This window comes from Corvus brachyrhynchos, unplaced genomic scaffold (genome assembly GCF_000691975.1).
Source record: "Corvus brachyrhynchos isolate BGI_N302 unplaced genomic scaffold, ASM69197v1 scaffold302, whole genome shotgun sequence".
NCBI lineage: Eukaryota > Metazoa > Chordata > Aves > Passeriformes > Corvidae > Corvus > Corvus brachyrhynchos.
Window position 1 is genome coordinate 249642 of NW_008237244.1, and position 20635 is coordinate 270276.

At 37.2% G+C, this 20635-nt stretch overlaps 1 protein-coding gene across 2 annotated transcripts in view; it reads right to left on the reverse strand.

The window, feature by feature from the left end:
- The window catches only part of ZFPM2 (zinc finger protein, FOG family member 2), a 308016-nt gene that overhangs the window by 157054 nt on the left and 130327 nt on the right, over positions 1 to 20635 (reverse strand). For both annotated transcript variants that reach the window (XM_017730299.1, XM_017730298.1), the window contains one exon: positions 4665 to 4783. In XM_017730299.1, coding sequence (XP_017585788.1) covers positions 4665 to 4783 — 119 coding nt within the window. The remainder of the gene's footprint in view (positions 1 to 4664; positions 4784 to 20635) is intronic.

Sequence of the window (20635 nt, forward strand, 5' to 3'; positions counted from 1 at the left end):
AGCTGATCATTGTTTTGCTTCACAAAACCCTGCCATGGGCACAGATTAACACCAAAAACTAGATGGCAGCAGCCAAGGGAAAAGGCCTCTTGGATTGCCTCCACACTACTGCTGGAGCAACCACTGTTTGACGTCCGTCGTGGGCTACGTGGTTCAGTGCTGCTTTCGTTTCCAAGGGCCTCATTCCCATCAAGCTGTCCCCTCAAACAGGGAAAATATGTACAGCTGAAAAAAGCAAGTGAACAGCTTTTTCTTAGCTAGGCTGCTAGTGCTTTGAATTTAGATCTGCTTGCACATAGCAGCTCCTCTTTCAGGGGTCCAGTCTAGAGAGGTCTTCTGCTCTTTTCACCTGCATGGTCATATTGGACTTGGCATTTGCGCAAACCCACTTTCCTGTTAAAGACAGGAATCACAAACTAGGAGTCTGATGATTCAAAATATATTTCTATCTACTTGTGGGTACCCATGAGCTACTGAATTTTCTGTGATGCAGCAAGACACAAATTTAGAGCCTTCCAAATTGTGTTGTCTTCCATTCTACAGCTGAGTTCCCACCAGCTGAAGACAGCCAGTAGTATTGTTCAACATCTTCAAAGGTCTGTTTGTCTAAACAGCAAGATTATATTAAATCTCAAACAGAATCTGGAAACATGTAGATGTGTACATTTTCTAGGCTTGAAAAGATATTCCTATGCATTTAATTTTCTTGGGACTATCCAACTATTATGGAACAGTGGATGGAAACTGGAAGTAGTGGAAGGAAATGGAAGGCAATAACCTCTATACACAATTGTGCTGACAAACTATGCATGCAGCTGAGAGCAGAGGAATTTCAGCAGTTTGGCAAAATTACAGGAATAAAAGCATCTAAATAGGAGATCTATCACTCTAAATATAATAAAAGTATCTAAATAGGTATCTACAAATATTTAAGAATGATCTAAGAAGTTCTTAAGGTGAAATGGAAGTAAAACTTAAATGCCTAGACAAGTTTTAAGATCTGAGACTCACTTGCTAAAAACAGTGTCTTAAAATTTTCTGCTGGCTGCATGCAGATTGTTTCACCAACAGTAACAGTAACAATAGCATACATTATTTCATAATGTAATTATATGTAATTCACGAGTATTGGCTAAACTCTTAGATGAGAAAATTACTTTATTAGTCATTGAGCTATTTCAAGTCTACCTTTAGTTTGAGTATTCTTCAGTCCTGATGGGGACCTTGCTCTACCGTATTTCCCAACAGTGCTGCAACACTGCTGATGATACCAACACCTGCTATTCCTATTGCAATTGTGAACAGCATTAAAATAATTTTTGTTCAAGGTACCCAACCACTCTGAGATGTGTACTGCTAACATACTTCAAGACAGAAACTTGAAAGATCTAAAATGTAATTGACATCTGGCACGGTGACTCAATTAAGTACTGCGCTGAATTAATTAACTTTCTCCATCTCATGAGCCAACAGCAGCAAGACTGTATTCAGCAACGCAGCACTGCTGGAAACAAGAAGCACTTCAACAGGATATTACACGTACAGGCTGTACTCAGTGCAGAGTGCAAGAGGAATAAGTAAGCTCTAACTCTTACAGCATGGATGAATCCTGTGAGGCACTGTCACATCGCTAACACTAAACAGTACAGTCAGGTGAGATACTTGTAGTCAGCCACAAACATATTTCCCAATAAAGACAGCAGCTGCAAAAATTGTGATATTTACTCACCTGAGGGTCCCTGAATTTTTCTTTCCTTTCCTCTCTATACAAAAAAAATCCACATTAAAACTCTTTTCCAAAAATTGGATGTTTATAGCAGCGGAATGTTTAAGGTTCTCATTCAGAAAAGAACTAAACCTCTTTTCAGCTGCTCATGTGAAAGTTTGACTGAATTGTAGGGATGTAAGTCTCTACCCAAATGAGCTTTCCAAAACAGATATAAATAACCTAAGTAAAGAATCCCAACTTCCCAATGAACAACAGAGAACATGTACAATAGTGAGATAAGTAATCAAATGTGTCAAAAAAACATAAAAAAACCCAGAATCATTCCGAGAAAAGATAAAAGAAAACCATGTAGAAACTGATGCTGAGGTTTTGTTGCTTTAACAGCAAATTATAGTTGCATTAAAAGGTTTATATTTCTTCACACAGAATTTTAAAGTAACAAATGTAGGATTACAGGAAGCATATGATATTTGGGAAAAAGAAAAAATACTTAGAATCACAGAATAATTCAGGTCTGGAGGTCATCCAGTCCAAAGTCCTGCTCAAAGCATGGCAAACTTCAAAGTCAGATCCAACTCCGAAGTTAAATCAGATTGCTCAAGATGACACCTAGTTCAGTTTTGACTTTTTTAAAGGAGGGAGTTGCACAGGGGACAAAACAATATTTCTGAGGAATAAAGTTCTGTTTACAGGAAATTTTTCTGATTTCCAAATGTGTTTATATTTGTAGGCAAAACAAAAGTAAAATCTTTCATGTGTTAGTAAAAATAGACTTTATGATTTTTAATTTGACAATAAACAAAGTATCTTTCCAGTTTAGTGAGAAAAAAGTCCTGAAGGTTTTCATTGCACGTTTCTCTGAACTACATTGAAAAAGCTGTTCCATCCCATTACAATCAACAAATTAAAAGTCAGTTCTGCACACTGCTCAATTATGAGTTCATTAAAGCCCGACTATCTTAGCTAAATGCTTTTGATACAGCAAAAGTAATATTTTCCCAAATTTAAAAAGCAATAACAGACCTTAAAACATACCTGTACTATCAAAGGAGAAGCAAGGTGCTGCTAGGCTTGTGGTTAATCTATGGCTCCATCAAAAGAAACCCAAAGATACAATATGATTGGCTTCCAACATGTTGCAAATGCATCCTAAGAATATCTGATAAAGATTAATTTTGTAGTGAAGGGACAATCAATATCATCTCCGATATTTAAACATTATCTTCATGTTGTATATACCTGATGAAGTGGTACAAGCAGACAAAATCAAGCTAGCATTTCTCTAAACTATGGATTGTGGACTGACTTTGAACTACAACAGGACTAAGGTTTCTGTTACATGAAAGCTGATGAAAGTAGTTATAGTGGAATTTAGACAATTATTTGAATTACAGGTGCTTGTCACATATGACCTTTTATTAAAAATATTTTGAGAATATTGATAGGCCAATAATAAAATAGATAAGGAAATATAACTTAAATGGATAGAGAAAATAGAGACAAGTGTTCAAATTTTCCAGTTTTTTCTTTCTAACAATAAGGTGCTTTGATTTTGCAGTACTTTTGAAAATCTGTTCTTTATTCAGGTGCCTGAATGTGAAATCTGACCTGGGTTGGGAATACCGAACTCTTGGAAATTTAGACGAAGTTTCCATGCTGCTTTTTGTAACGTTTCTTAGCACGATTTGATTAATAAATTATGCTAAAGAGTACAAAATATTAAGATTTTAAATGTCTAATATGTGTATACTATACTATACTATGTACTCAGAATAATGCCTCACTCAAATTTTAATCTGCATACTTACAGAAAGTAACATGCATCCTATCCAGCAACCCTTAGAAAGAGAACTCCATTGTATAGGCATAGGTTCTCCAGGGAGGAGTTTTCTCCCCTTTTCTCCCATGTCCACATAACCCCTCTCTCACTCTGCCCCAGATGATACATCAGCAACTCAGTGTTCCTCACTCTCTTCAGGCCCTCCAAGAGCAGGATGATACCCAGTGCTGGTGAACACTGGGAAGCTCAGCTTCTCCCTTTACAGGACAGATGTGTGCACCCCAAATGCCTGTAACCCCCTCCTGTGAAACGGTTCCATGTGTCTTTATGCTGAATACATTCAATGCAAAGTCTGTAATAGCAAACAGTGATCCAGCTGCAGATAATGGTTCTTCAGAAGTATCCCACAGGGCAATGCACGTTCCAAGACTGTTTAAACCCTTCTAGAGATATTAGTTGTTTTCTTCCTGATATTTTCAGAAAATTAATCTGAACTATACACAAATAATATTGAAGCTCAGAATTAAAACCAACACAAACAAAAATGAAATGAAGACCTAGAAATGACATGATTTTCAGTGCACTGAACTGAGATCAGCAAAGCATTACTTTTAAGTAAAATGGTCCACATACTTTCTGCAATCAGAATAAAAAATGAGGCTAATTGAGAATATATTATATAACAGGTGTCTTTTGATGCTTTTCAAAAAGCATTAATTTGATGGAAGATTTTGCTATGTTAAGTTATATTACGGCAAATTTAATTAATTTTATCCTAAAATCATGTATTTATTTATTTTTGATACCTTTCTTTAATATAAATTAAGTATTCAGTAATTAATACTATGAAAAATTCAAAAGGCCACTAAAAAAATCAGATATTACTACCAAAACACAACACCTTGGTTCAGCAAACAAGGAAGTGACATTTCCCTTCAGTAAAAGAACAAGTTAAACACTATTAACCTGTGCTCCAAATAACTTCATGTGGATTGGTTGCCATAGATGAACAAATTGGAAAAGAGCCAGATACCACTGGCCGTTAAAGCTAACAATGCCTGTTTTCAAATGCTCTGTCTGAGGAGCAATTCAAGCTATTCCCTGAAGAATGACACACACTATAACAAAGCAAAGTGTCTCGGAGCATCTACATACCAAGGTGTTATTGTTCAGATCCATCTTCCCAGTGAAAGGCCCCCATGTTGTTCCAACTGGAAGCTGCTGCCGGCTCTGAATCTTGCGCTCCCCGTCTTTCTGGACCACCTCCAACTCTCCTGCAAATAAAGAAAACAAGCAGTGTTGAGAGTACTTTCACTCATGCCTTGACAACAACCACCTCTGCCTTTGTATTGCTTTTATACGCACAATGTTCTGAGGACCAATATAATGAGAATTAATTATGCTTGTCTGAAAAACAACTGATCTTGTCATCCTGCAAAAGAAAAACAAACCTTTTTCCCTTATAATTATATTCAAATTTGGTTTAGGAAGTCCCATTCCTTTCTTGCATCTTTTCACACACATTAGAGTTTGAAAGAAATTTTATTTAGAACAGCATTCCGTAAAAGTTCTTAAGAAGTGCTGAGGAGGGGGAAATGACAGCTGAAAAGAGAGACTGCAGTCGTTTGAAAGAAATTTTATTTAGAACAGCATTCCATAAAAGTTCTTAAGAAGTGCTGAGGAGGGGGGAAATGACAGCTGAAAAGAGAGACTGCAGTAGCAGCCACACCTGGTACATTAACCTCCTTGATGCATTTTGCTGCACAAGATCACATTTTGAAGCACACAGAAACTAAAAATTTGAGAGATACACCATACAGCCACAAAAAAATCACAACATCTCCAAGATACTACTAAAAGCATTTACTACAATTACAAAAAGGATTTTGTACTGAGTGAGATTTTACAGGTAGTAACATTTCAGAATTAAACAAGAAATAATTTTAACTGGTAGCTTGATATTATAAGACAAAATAAGTAAAATCAATGGGGAGGCTGTATAATGATTTTTTTAGTGCATAAGGATTTTTACTGCATGATAATTTTTATTTTCTTAAACATAAATTTTATGTGGGGAGGCTGTATAATGATTTTTTTTAGTGCATAAGGATTTTTACTGCGTGATAATTTTTATTTTCTTAAACATAAATTTTATTTTTGAAAGCAAAGACTTCAAAATTAACACTTAAAAGAAATTTTTGCTTTAGCTCACCTTAACTTTTCTGGATTTTCCAGTAAAGAGGAAGAATAACACAGAATTTATCATTTCCATGGAGGGAAAAATAAAACTCAGTCACCACCTTAACCCCCCCATATTTTTTTCACTTCATTTAAAGATTAAAAAAATAGTCTGAGCAACTCTTTTTTGAAAGGAGTCTAATCCTATTTTTTGTGAACAAATGTTTCATTTAAAAATACAGCAACAGTTATATTTATATATACAATTTCGAACACTATTTTATAAATAAATTCTGGTTTCAGGCTTTCATAGGGATAGGATGGAACAAGGACAGGCTGATCTGTGCTTTTCCTGTTAGATGTTTGACTGCTTTTTTCCATGCTCTTGCACTTCCAAGCTTTGCCCTTCCTAGAGGTAGGCAAAAAATCTGTTCTCAGGAGCAGCAGAGCTCACCTCAACTTTGCTGTAGCCATGATTTTTCATGATTTGTTTTCCATGACTGCTAAAGCCCCTTCCTCCCTTTCCACACCAAACAGATGCAACAGTGATTCCTGTCTTTTGCATCAGCACATCTCATCAACTCCAGCCCAAATAAGGATGGTGCTTTTCCACAAACAGAGCAAAGTCCAACTGTGCAAGGAGTCAAATCATCCCAGATTTAGAACTGGTGGTTGTTGTGAAACGAACCTTGGGCTGAAGGAAGTGAGTAACTCCTCCTGGCTCACAGGCAGCCTTCCACAGACTTTCCAGAGCTAAACATTCCCATGAATGCCTAGATTTACATTGCAGTCAGGCTGCAAAGCTTTTCCTTGTCCACAGGGGTTAATCTTGACCATCTTCCAAAAAGAAGACTTGGCTCCAGCTTCCATTTTCAAGCACAGAAATCTAAATTTCACCTCTGAGTGTTGCAGATTACAAAACTACTCTACGTAAAATCGTGCATCAGATCCTTCCTGCGAACTGGAACAAATCTAGGAAATAGAGCTGTATCGGTTTACAAAAGCTTCTCTGTATGTGGGTGAGTCCTCATCATGACAGTGCTATGACATTTTAAAAGGCAGTATGTGAGCAGGAAAGCTTATGGATTAATTATATCTAATTTACACATGTGACATATATGCATCCAAAAAGAAAAAAAAAACAAACCCAAACAACCATAAAAGCATTTTTTCCTTCTCACGGTCACATTGTTACAAATTGTATTAGCTTTTAAAATCTCTTTATATGTTAATTATGGAAGAAGGAAATTGCAATGTAACATGTTTATCACTTAGCCATACTGCAGCATTTTCTCTCTACACAGAGATGAAAACTGCAGCATTTGCTTGCTTTTACACACTAAAAAACAGCCATGTCTATGGACATGTCACATTTAACTGATACCAGAGGAATCATGAGAATCTTTGAAAACCCTTTTAAAAAATAATTCAGCCTCCCTTTCTGCCACTGACATTTTTCATTTGAAAAGGGTTCAGACACAGTCAAACAGTGACTCCTTATCTGTACCTGTGGATTTACAAGCAGGCCTGTCTTTTAATGGATTAAGAACGACAAACTTAGGGCAGATCAACCAGTGATATCCAAAAAGCTACCAAAGTTTTAAGGTACACATCATTACATATTGTATTTTAAATAAAATTAATAACATGAATCTTACACCTGATAAGTAGTTCAGATTTGAGGCAAACATAACAAGCATTTTTTTTCAAATATAATTTTTCCCTTCGGTTGATAATTAAATAACTTACTATGGATTCTCTCTCTTATTCACTTTTGCTACAGTTCCAAGGTGTAGTTCAGGCAATATTTCAATTTATATGAATACTTTGAAATATACTGCAGATGGGGTAACATCATGCTGAATTGTACTGAAACTGTTGTGTTTCCCCATCCCCTCAGAACACCATGAAAGAGTAGTAGATTGCAGACAGGGTAACAAAATGTTTTGCTGCAAAACCATTCTATTTCTCTTTATTACAGTTCTCCAAAAAAGATACATTTTTCTTGTCACCACGACCAGCAGCCATTTTACTGCCATGGGTGAATGTCAGAGTTGGGAAGGACAATCTGTTTGCATGTTTTGGCAAAACGAGACAATCTGGCTATGCTTATACAAGGTGTAGCACATTAAAATTTAGTCCTTGGTGAAGATTTTTTTTTTCAGCTAAAAATCTTCAGTTTTATAGACAAAAAACACTGCCTGCAACTTTTCTGCATTCATTTACAACATTTTTCTCCTCTGAATCTTCCTATTTTGTGAATGGTACCACAATTGCAGCACACAGGGGCTGTCTCCCACTTGATGTAACTGAGGCTGTCCCCTACTTACTGCTGACTTACCACAGGGATGCTGGTTTAAGTGCCATGCCTGTGGCCCTAAACAATGTGTGACTGCAAGGGTGTTTGCTAGAAAAATGAGAACCTCACCCTGTGACTCTTAATTAAAAGGGCTGGAAAAATATGTCAGCAAGACAAGATTTTCCCCTTCAGCCTCAGAGGAAGTTCAGATGTAAATCTGAAGTGCTCTACAGCTACCATCCCCTGCACAACTGTTCACGATCTTCACAGATTACATCAGGAGAAGGAAGAGGCTCTAAGACTTTATTGCTGTATCACCATTTACAGTAAGAAGTGTAAAGACTCAACTGGTACTGACTCTTCACACATACTTGTCCATGGAAATTCCAACATGTGGGGAGAAAAAGGATGAAAAACTGCTGCAGCTTCCTTTACTCCACGCTCAAGCCCAGAGGAAGCAGAAAATTCTGTGCCAAGCACTGTTAGGTGCTTCCAGTAATCAGCAATGGCAACAGACCACCTCAGTACTGAATATAACATTCCTTCACATAACAGCAAATTATAATAGAACTCATTCCTACCCCTGGAATAAAATATGTGATATAGTCATAATTTCCACACAAAGTAGAGAAGCAGTTTAACTCTTTTCATCCTAGACTTGTCAGGTCTCCTATTGAAAAGGACAGCAAGAAGTATAACAGAAGCAGCAGTAAGAAATACAAGTAGAGAGGAAGTGATGCTCTGCTTTTAGTTTTTGTGAGTAAGGTAAAAAATTACTTAAGAGACATTCCATTTAGCGACACTTACTTGCCCTTTCCTTGCTATGGAGCAAGTGGGGTTTGGTTTTTTTGTTTTTTCTTCAGCTTGTTCCTCACGAACATACTTATTTCCAGCTTGCTGAGTAAGTTTATACAAAAATATTTGAGACACATAGTATGGGCTAATCAATTTTAGTAAAAGATAATGCTGTTAGTGCTGCGGGCTGTTTCTCTTATCTTGTTGATGTAGCATACTTTTAAGGCCTGTGATTACTCAAAGACTTATGATAGCTGCACTGTAAAAGAAGCCTCAAGTCATGACTCACTAGTACAGCTACAAAACATCCCATGGCTTTTAAGATATTAGGCCACCTTGGTGGATAGAAAACCAGAATAAAAGGACTCAATTTAGGATTCTTTTCATACATGCATATATTGTTTCAGGCATGCCACACAGGGCTTTCATAAAACAGAAGGTAGAGAGGTCAGTTTAGCTTTGTATTCTTTTACAGGACAATCAGGATGATTTAAAAAAACCTTTCCACAAAACATAGAGTACACAGGAATCCAACAAGAGCTTTTGGCCCTTAACAGGATTTGATCACAGTTTGACTACCAGAAAAATTCAACTATACATAGTATTTCTGAAACAAAATAATACTGTCTTTCATCCATCTACCTACATTCTAGGGTAAGAAATAAAGGAGTATATATCTGAAGGTGAATGATAATCAGTTTTTGTGGGACAAAAAGAGAACTACTTCATTGAGAAATAACTGTATCCAGATTCATATGCATTTAACACTTCTAAGCAAGTCAGTGATAGCTTTGGGCAATAGTTGGCTTTTGGTTTTTTTAAATTGAAAATAGCTTTTTAAGTGGAGTCAGTTCAAAACAATGAGTAAACTCTTCCTCTGCTATAATTAGAGACTGGTTATTTGACATCATGGGGCTCTACCAATTTCCACAAGCAAATGGCTCCTTCTTTGTATATTTCCAGTCCACAGCCACCTGGCTCTCTAATGAGTATTTTTGCATGGCAGAGAAGTCGTGCATGTTGTAATTTCAAACAAGGACTGCTCTGAAGTCAGAGCGAGCAAGTTAAAAACACTCTCAGAAGTTCTTAAATGCCACCCAGCCCAGAACCCAGTATCTGCCTGCCATCCTATATGCACAGGAAAAATCTGCAATTAATATTTGGCTGGTGATTGCTTCCATCATAACAAACGTGTACATCTGCACACAGCAATTCACTGATAGTGGAGAACTATCCCATTTCCACTTCTGTGATTCTTAATAAGGTAGTTCCAATATTCAGTGCTCACACACTTGTTTGGCAGACATAAACTGCATTATTGAGATACTTCCTGTAAATTCTCCTCCCTCAATTTTCAAGTCTCTGAGACATAACACACACTAAACTACAGTTTTGAACATAAACTTGAAATACGACATTCTCTATTCAAGTACTCCAGTCAAACCCTGATAAATCAGGCTGGCCATGCAGTGATCTTATCCCTTCTGACTCTTTAATAAATCGAACCTTGTAAGTTCACGCTGTTGGAAGTTGTCACTAAATGAAATTGTGACCTTATCCGATGCGTGAACTTATCCTGCTGACAACTACATTTATTGTACGGATAAGCATAAGGGAAAAAAAAGAGGCTTTCGATAATTGTGATCTTACCCATATGCAACTCTAACAGATGGGATCTTTTTGATGTTCCATTTAATGATTTGTCTATGATGAGCCTCTACTCAGAGAAAAAATAAATGTTCTTCATAGGTAAGTGGTAGGGGGACTAGTAAGCGGTATGAAAAGTGCACAAAGAGGAGTGGCTGACAGCAGAGAGGCAAAAGCTATTAGCGTAACACAAAGGGCTTTGAATTAGCTGGTAATTGCACTGGAAAAGATAACATAATGGAAGTGGTAAAACAGTAACATTCCCTTTCCACAGGACTCATTCAGTAGTCCAAAACCCTGAAACAAGGAACTGTGACTCTGAGGCAGTAACCCAAAATATGCTGTGCTGTGGCACCTCATGATGAAGGAGTGAATGAATGAATGAAAAAATTCTCTTCCAGCACCGACTACATGTTTGCCTCTGCAGTTGTGGAAGAATGCTTGGGTAACAGAAAATTCATAGAATTATAGAATAGTTTGGGTTGGAAGAGACCCTTAAAGGTAATCTAGTCCTACCTTCCTTCACTGAGCAGGGACATCTTCAACTAGATCAGGTCACTGAGAGCCCAGTTCAACTTGACCTTGAATGTTACTAACGATGGGGCATCTACCACCTCTCTGGGCAACATGTTCCAGTGTCTCACCACCTTCAATTTAAAAATCCCTGAAAATTGCAAAGCATCTTACATTACGGTGTTTGTCACGGATTTAATACATCATGCTACCTAATTCTCACAATGGACAGTACTGTACCCATTCTGCAATCAGTATGCTGACTCCAGAGCAAGAAGACCTGAGCTGTGTCAGGGCACAGACTGTTTTGCAGCACTGTAAGTCTACTGTGGGATACAAAAACTGTAGTTATCTTACTAGAAAGACATGCATATATATGAGACAAATTCACACTGATTCCAAGCAGTAGTGCACTAAATTATAGTCAACCTTCAAAAGAAATTTTATCATTTGCTTTGCTATGAAAATGGCATTCTCAGGGGTCTTGGCAAAACCAGATGTTATTTAGGTTGTCCACAAGCAAAGGCAGAACTTAATTTCACTACCCAAAAGATCGGGCAGGACACTGTTAGGACAAGAAAGATAGAAGGAGAAACAGATTTGGGACTGAAAGCTGAGAAAACAGCCCTGGATTGGAGTCACCCTGGAGGGAGGGTTGCTATTCTGCTGCCACTGAGGTGGTGGAGGGCTTCTAAACATAGCAGCCTTTTTTCCTTTTCTGAAGTTATTGCCACCCACCAGCAACTCCTTCCCCCCAGCCCTGATCCTTCCTGTATACATTGCACTTAAGGAGTAGAGTTAACCAAGCCTCTTAGCAATGAGGGAGGTAGACACAATAATAGGCCACAGGTACTTATGGCTCTAACATACTGATCTCCTTTGCCTATGCTCAGAAGCAGGTCTAGATAGCAAACACCATGCAGGAGAAGCTGCCACAAGCTGCTTCACTCCTAACTCAGCTGCCTAACGTTGCCCCATCTTGACAATGCTCCCACAGGGCAGCTGTGCACTCTAGGTAAGGATGACAAATGAAAAGGCTTCTCCACTTTCTGTAACAAAAAAACTTGCTGCTCCCTACCTTTCTTTAGAGCCCTGAAAGTCAGAACCAGAGTTTCTTTATCTCTTCTACCTGCTGCTAGTACTGCAAATGGCAGAGAGTGTAGGTGCTATCCTTATCTGCAACGGTGTTGTCCTACATCAGGCAATAAAGGGAAGGAATGAATATTGTGAAAGTGAGGACAGGGAAAGCCTAGGCAAAGATTTTTGGAGAAAAAAAGACCACATAAGGTGGGGCAGGGAGGTGGGTGGGAACAGGATGGGGGCAGAAGCCATTTGAAGACCCAAGTTGGGTCTGATCAGGACACAAAGACAGCAAGTGGAAAAAGAGGATCATAAGATATTCAAGAAAAAGTGGGATGCAGAAAACTTGCCAGAGTGAGAGAAGAAACATGTATCTCCAAATCTGAAACACAAGAGAAGTGCATGAATTTCCATTTAGAATCAGAATGCAAACACTACTATTCTATTTTAGCCAAGGCATCTGTGTTATTTCAGTGCTTAATTTGTAAGCTAAACCGCTAAAATAAAACATACTTGTTTTAATATCTCATTGCTCAGCTGAATCCTGGCTAAACTGAACAACTGAAGTGTGTCTACACTGCACCCAGTGATGTGATTTCACCTGACATTTGGTCAAACCCATTCTCTATATCCAAGTAGCCAGATCACCATGTGCACCATAAAACATTTTTGAGAAGAAGTTTCATTACTGGTTTACACGAGACTCCAGCTATTCCTGCAACACTGACCAGGGTATGGATACATAAAGTGCTTGAGATTTACAAATGAAATGCAGAGCTAACTACACTGATGCAAAGGTGCACTATGTCTTGCAGCACAAGCATAGTTTTCAGAGATTATAGTTTCGAAAGAAGTGACTGACACTTAAAAGTCAAAAATTCTCTATTTGTAGATGTATTTGAGATTTTTAGTGCTCTATTTGTATTCAGTTACTTACACAAAATGAATACAAAAGAAAAAAGTTACCTTCTTATAGTACCTCACACTCCTATAATCTACAAAATTTAGTAGGAATACAGGATCACATCCCAGACTAGAAAAACACAGACCTATGGTGGTGAACACAATCTGCACCAATTTGAAACGACAATGCAACTTCTGCATTTGGGGAGAACTGAAAGGGAGGGCAATTAATTGAGTAAATGTTAATAGCACACAAATTGAGTAGCTACTAAAGAAATGGAAATGGCAAACTAAATAATTTTTCACCATATATGCCATCAAAATAATTTTTAAGGCTTAAGATGAACTATTACAAAAAGTACTGTTCTTTTCCCTGGAAGTCAGAAAGGAAGGAGTACTTAATGGACATGGCTGCTAGAATTTGATTAGCTTTTTAAATTTTTACACAGCTCTATGTACTTTTCCTTTATTTGGACTGCTTCACTGAACTTACAGAAATGTACTCGAAGAAAAAGAAAGGAAACAGAAGTAGAATGAAAAAGATATTTACTAAAGATACACTAACAATGCCAAAGGTTTTTTCACTTGCTTCAGAGTCAAGTTCCACATAATATGTGGAAATACTGTGTTTATATTAGTATCTAGTCTACACACAGAGGTAAAATAAATGCAGCCATCATGGCAAAATCTTGATCCTGCAATGAAAGAAGAAGAAAAGATCTTTTAGTTTTCAAGCCTACTAACTAATGACAATTTACCCCTCTGTTTTCTAACTCCACATCTCATACAAGAGGGAAAGAATTTTTTTTTTGTTTTTTCTCAATAGTTTTCCATCTTTGAATGGTTCAAGAGGTTTTTTACTGCCTGTATGTGTTGAGGTAAACCTGGAGTAGAGTACTTGCAAAAAATACAGAACAAAAGTCCTCAAAGACAACCAGTGTAGCTAAAGAGCCCTCCCTGCAGTTCTCTATGAGACGAATACTGTAAACTGTATCCTCACATGGACAGTCCATACTGGCAAACATGATTCCCAATTATATTATAACACTGCACAGACCCAGTAGGCTGAGCAGGTTCTTCATCCCAGCTACTTGTAGCTTGCACAGCTTTGCTCCCTTTCTCTCCATCACAAATACACAGGATACTGAAATGCCAGACTTGGCAAGAGCAGGCTGACGATATTACTGAAGAAGGTTGTCTTGGTAAGATCATCATCTGTTTCTGGATACTCTTGGGTATGCTCCCTTCCTCAGCAGAGGAACAGTAGCCCCTGATAAATGTCCCTTTGTGTGCAGATTCTCCCTGATATATGCAAAAACACTTCAGTCCTGAGTCTGTCTCCTTTTTCTTTACTTCATATAGCTGAAATACAACTGGAGGTTTATGGAGCATTGTATGTAAAACAATAGAAAGTGGGCACAACTGGAAATACAGCTTATGTAACTCAGACTGAAGTATTTTCTGAAATAGATGCTATTCTGCATGGGAGAAAATGAAACATTTCCCCATCACCTACCAATCTTTCCCAAGGACTTTTTGGAATCCTTTTAGCTGGAAGATGCTCACATTTTATGTTTTACAGTATTATTTACACAAGTATATATGATAGTTATATAAAATAAATCATAGACATTTGTATGTTTACCCAATATTTTTTGATTTCTTTTTTACTTGGAAAAAATGAAAAATATCAATGCAGCTTGTGTTGCCAGTGAATGTAAAAAGCTGCTGAAGTTAACTTAGTATGAAGACTGCTGTATTAATATTGATGTAATTAAATATATTACATGAGCAAAAATGTTTTGAAAAGTATTCTTTTTAACTCTAAAAGCAAGGCAGTGAGATCATCTGTGACTGTATCTGCAGTGTCTTCTCAGTTTACAGTACTTATGCTTAGAATGAAGGATCTATTTTCATCTCTCATTTGTGTAACAGCAGAAAAGTTATTTGCTTTGTATCAGATATGCATACTCAGAGCTATGAAGCCACTGCTTAGACACCAATATCTGGCTAAAAGTATGTGAGCCAAACTGTCCAAATGTCTTGCAAAAGAAGCAGATGCTTTAATATGATTTTCCTATGTCCTTTCAATGTTTCCAACAGAATTCTGAGAGTACCAAGAAAAAGACAAAAATCTCAATGAAGACTCAAATTTATCAGTATTTAGTGTAACCATCCAAAAGATCTAGTTATTGTTGAGATTAGGAAAGTGAGAGGGAGACAGGGACAAAGGGAGATTGAATGCTATGCTCCACCGCATGCATGCAATATATAGTCACATCCATTATAAATACAATTTATATGAAAAGCAACACTATTATAAATAGAAATAAATGTAGTATAACTATAATGTACAATATCAAGATTCAAATTAATATTTCCTTTGCACTTGCTGAGAATGGCCACGCATAACAGACACATGGCTCTACACTGCTCCGGCACTCATGAGTTATGTGCTTATCTACATCTTCTATGATCAAGTACCAGCAGTGACCAAGACAGCTTTTTAACACTGTGCCAGACAGGAACTGACTGCTGGGCTTGGACATGGACCAGAGTACACTTCAGTGCCTCAGGCTGGACTATCACACCGCTTTCACGTGCAGCTATATCTTAGCATAGCCGAGACGTTGAAGCCGATATAAAGTGATGCTCACTTATACGGCAGACTTGTAACTTTGAGTGAAATAAACCCTTGAACAGAGATTGAGCACAAGTCCTGTGCACTGCCTAAATCCTACTCCGAGGCTTACATAAGACTTAAGTAGAATACTGGCTTTGCGGCAGCCTTCTGTACAGGAATGATCTTGACCTTCACATGAGTAAGTCCCAGGGACATCATGTGTGTAAAGCATATCCCAAATTGCTTTGCCTTACCACCTTCCCTTCTACAAGCGCAGGCTTTGAACACCCCATTGCTGCTTGGGCAGATGTAGTGACTGGGGAGTCTGAGGAAGAGCCACGACTGGCACATGCTCTGTGGCAGTAGTATGTAGATAGATGGCCTTTCCCCTGGACAATGATCTCCTGAGACTGACTCTTCACAGCTTAGACTTCACCTCTGTAAACAATGACTGAGAACAAGTCCACATATTCCATGGCCTTACTGGAAATTTCAGCTTAAGTAAGAAACTCAGGGTCTCAGGGGAAGTCAGTGCTAGTGACAGGAACCCTAAATTTCCCTGAAAATTGCAATCGCTGCTTCTGAAAACACAATACTTAAAATAAACTCATTATTTTGAAGAAGTAGGAAAGTATTTCTGGCAAAGCATAGTCATGAAACAGGCAGTGTCAACAGTGATCAAAAGAATTATAATTCAAAATATATCTGGGCTACAGAATTATTTTGTCATTGAAGCATTAAAACTGCCCCTATACTACCACGTTTTAAAAATACTAATGTCAATTTTTAACAGCTTCTTATCCTGCAGTGGTGACTTACTGTAAGAATGTAAGAAGCATAGCCTACTGTTAAATATATAGAGTTAAAATGGCTAAGTACATATGAAATTATCATATTGAAAAAGATGCAGTTTGAAATCTTTATTCCCCTGATAATAAAATCAGCACTTTACAAAATCATATGTAATAGCATAAAAATTCCCCTAAAAATATAGGCTCCTTTCTACCTCCCCATTAAAAAAAAATCACACGCATAATTGCAAAGAAAAAATTTCTATTTTAACTGTGACTATTACTTTGATGTACATAGATACTTTTCAACTTAAGAGTTCCTTTTTGATAGGCACAAACAATTTGCTGTAAAAGGAGTCTTGGAGAAAGACGGTTTCATTCTACCAGTTTTTCCCCCGTATGTTTTCATCTCAATTACCAAAGTACATTAACAGGACACATAATGCATTAGCTTAAAAGGAATAGACAAATCCTACTTTTACATAACCAATGTTGCAGTTAGTGGTTTAAAAATCAAGCCTTTCAGCATCAAAAAAACCTTGAACTTCCATGCAGGAGCTGGGACCGCTCTTTTGCATATTCCAGTACCTCTCCATAAAAGCCAGCTTTCTACCCATCTCCTGTCCCCTGGACACTGCTTCCTTGGGCAGTTCAGCTGCCACTTGCCCTCCCCCTATTGCCCTCTGTGGCCTCAGTGTTCCTCCTCAGTACTGTGTCCTACCCAAGTTCCCAGTGACTGCCTCCAACGATGTCCAGAAGCAAATGTCAGAAAAGACATGAGCAGTAAGGGACAAATGCTGTCCTCCACACAACTGATTCATAACTTTCTGTCTTCCCCCTATTGATCACAGATCATCTGCCAGTCAAGCCTAAGCTGAGCTTAGAAACTTCCAAGTTACAGCAGATGCATTAAAGTCATAATGAAATAAAACTCCATGTTCATAAACTTCATACTGACTTAAAGTGAATAAACATGAAGCATTGGAGGAAATAATATTATACTTGGAGGAAAAAATTCATACTATACTCTATACAAGTTTTACATTTTTTCATACTTTTTGTAAGCATTTATAAGTGTGTTAGAATTCTAAATCAATAAGATAATTTCATACAAAAAAATATATTTATGGCTGGGTTGTAACATTAGCACCTTAACTTACCCATATATGAGAATATATGTATAAATAAACCCACACAGCTTACAAAGTCTTCCACTGTGCCAAATATAGCCATGATATGTTTTGGTACTTTGGTACTTTCTATATGCTTGTGCTGTCTTCTCCTCCTGACAACCAATAAAAAATACTGGAAATTACTTTCTTAAATGAGAGAGAGATATTCAAAAGCCAGTACCTAAGAAACTCCTATGAACAAGTAGTTCAAGCCTTTGCGAGTACTTTCTCATGCATATCATAATAACAGTTCCAAGAAACTATCAAATAAAGAAGATGCACAGACTTTTAGAGAAGGCCACTCTTGCGGCAAACATTTTAGTTATAATCTTTGAAAGATGTGGGCTTGGTAAATTGGATCTAAGCCTACCTCCTATGGGACATCCAATATCACTCATAATCTCCGTAACTCTGGAAGTAATAATAATTCCTTTCTCTCACCTTTTAATGACCTGTCTTTTTAAAAAGCATGCAATCCAGAGTGGGGACTGTAACTGTGTTTGCATGTATAGGCATACATATAAAAAATGTAAAACAGATACAGAGATATACATGACAGATAAGATAGATAGATCTGTATATACGCACACATTTTTTATTTATCTATAAAGTATAGTATCTAGGACAAAAGGATCTGTGTCAGTAGAAACCAACAGCTTCTACATGATACTGTAATGCATGCAGCAAAAAAAATAACATATCTTGGCATTCTGAAAGGAATGCCCTTTTCAAATATTCTGCATCTTTTTTGTCTCTCACAAGTAGCCTTGCAAGGGGGGGTTGATTATGTTTCTGATATGTACTCCATATCACCTTTTGGAATAGTTAAACAAAGCTCAGACCCTGTACTCTCTGAATAACAGGAAAAGACAACCAGAGAGAAAGACACAGAGGACTGGTTTCAAATACAGTATTTGAGGTCTTTGCTTTAATTTGATTTTGGAATTTATCTAAATTCAAACATTACATGGTTTTACTCCTGAAATTATTAAAATCAAAAAAAAAATAGGCAGGTGAGAAAATATTTATATATTGCTTTTTATCTCCTAGATACACTCAAAAAATAGCAAACCCTTTGAAATGCTGAGTTCAGTTGTTCCGAAATATAGGTAACACAAGAAAGCAAACCATTCACTCCCTTCTTACCTGCCACCAGCACACAGAGAACACATTTTCTAATTTATTGTCATCTTCCTAGAAATACTTACACCAATTAAAATAATCTCAATTTGAGTGGCAGCTGACTCTTCAGTGCCATTCCAGGACAAATGTGTCATCTGTTTTTACATTCTTGGATCCAAGGAGTTTTATAATCATGCATCAGTCTTTGACTTTTTCCACAATCACCCATTTACACAACTCCTGACAACTAAACACTGGCACTGTATGCAATACAATTGCTGTTCCTCCTTGTTATGCACAAATGAAATAAAACCTCCAACAGCAAATCAATGCCTACACTTTTTAATGAGTATAATTATGGTAGGAAGAAGGCAAATCAATGTGAAGACTGCGAGCAGAATCTTTGGGTTTGTCAGTCCTTTCCACTGGCTGTTTTCATTTTGCACATTCATAGAGTACTTAGAAGAAAATAATTCTGTTTGAAAGCTACAACACAGACCTCACAACTACCATTTCAACAGTACACCTCAGTATCCAGAAACCTTTAAGTATTCTCATGGAGAAACAGAAGCATCACATCTCACCTGTCCTACACCACGAGAGCTTGGTATAAATAGTGTAGAATTTAAAAGCACTACACAATAAAGATACCAGTGTCTGACAAAACCATTATTTCACTGAGAGGTATGATACTTCCCTCCGAAAGGCAATAAAAAGTAAATTCTACACTGCACTGTACATAAAGAACAGTTAAAATGAAAAATTTGTTGTATGACAACCCATGTTGTTAACAATATAGGCAGATCAAGATAAGTGGGTGGATTTGGATCATCATCAGAAGACACAAGGCCATATTTGCCAGTCTATTATGTCATGTTTCTTGAATTCATGATCCTAGGAGTGCAATAACTTTTTATGACATGATGGAGAAGTTACATTTTATACATGCTCCAAATACCCAGGCAAGATAAATGAATTAAACTCAGCAAGCATATTGTATTTTTTAAATGTTACTGGGCAATATAGCATATGGATAATTCTGAAGTCTAAAGCATATAAATCATCAGAAAATAGCACTGAAAAGTAAACTGTGATTGCCAGACAATTTACATCAAACTAATCCCTGCCTTTGTAAACCAAAACAGTAGGAAAATGTGAGAAATATGACAATGATGGTAAAGAGATTTTTTATTACGTCAATGGGGAGCACAGCACCAAAATCACACACAATATTTCTGGAACTGATGATAGACTTGAAATCCTATCCTCTTCCAAAAATGGCTCAACCCATTTAGAGGGCTATACCATTTTAGAAGCAATGGTCATTTACATTTCCCTCCAATCATTCCTACTCAAAACACGGGTAGATTTAAAAAAAAAATTGCAAAGAATAATTTTAAGAGAAAATGATGGTAAGGTTGTTAGAAGATGCCTCAATTAAAAAAAAAAAAAAAACTTTTATGATTTGACCAACTATTATTTTCTTTGATGCAATTGCATTTATCTTTAGTCATTGAAAACATATACAATATTGCACATCCAAGCCTATGCTTTAACAATATGCTAATTATACAGTTCAGATGATCTGGAAAGAAATCCATTTTGCACTGATGATATAAGGGAGTGACAGTACAATTTACATTAAGAAATGTTTTCTCATTTTTCTCAAAAATTGGTTTGCACTCAGCCGGAGAAATCTAAATTCGACCAACAGGCATCCCTCCCTGCTTCTCCATGGTTACAAAATAACATGACAATCTCAATGACGGAAAAGATGCACAGAAGAATGGGTTACAAAAACTCCTCCGGACACAGGTACACAGGCAGTCAATGTTTTCTTTTGTAATCTGATTAAACAGACGATTATTGTATAGAACAATATTTCAATGCTAGTAGCAGACAATTCTCAGTGACATTACTTCAAACATTTTGAATTAGGTCTTCCAAACTGTCTAAATTAGCCCCCAGGGCAGCTGGCCAGTCCACATTCCTGACTTTATGGG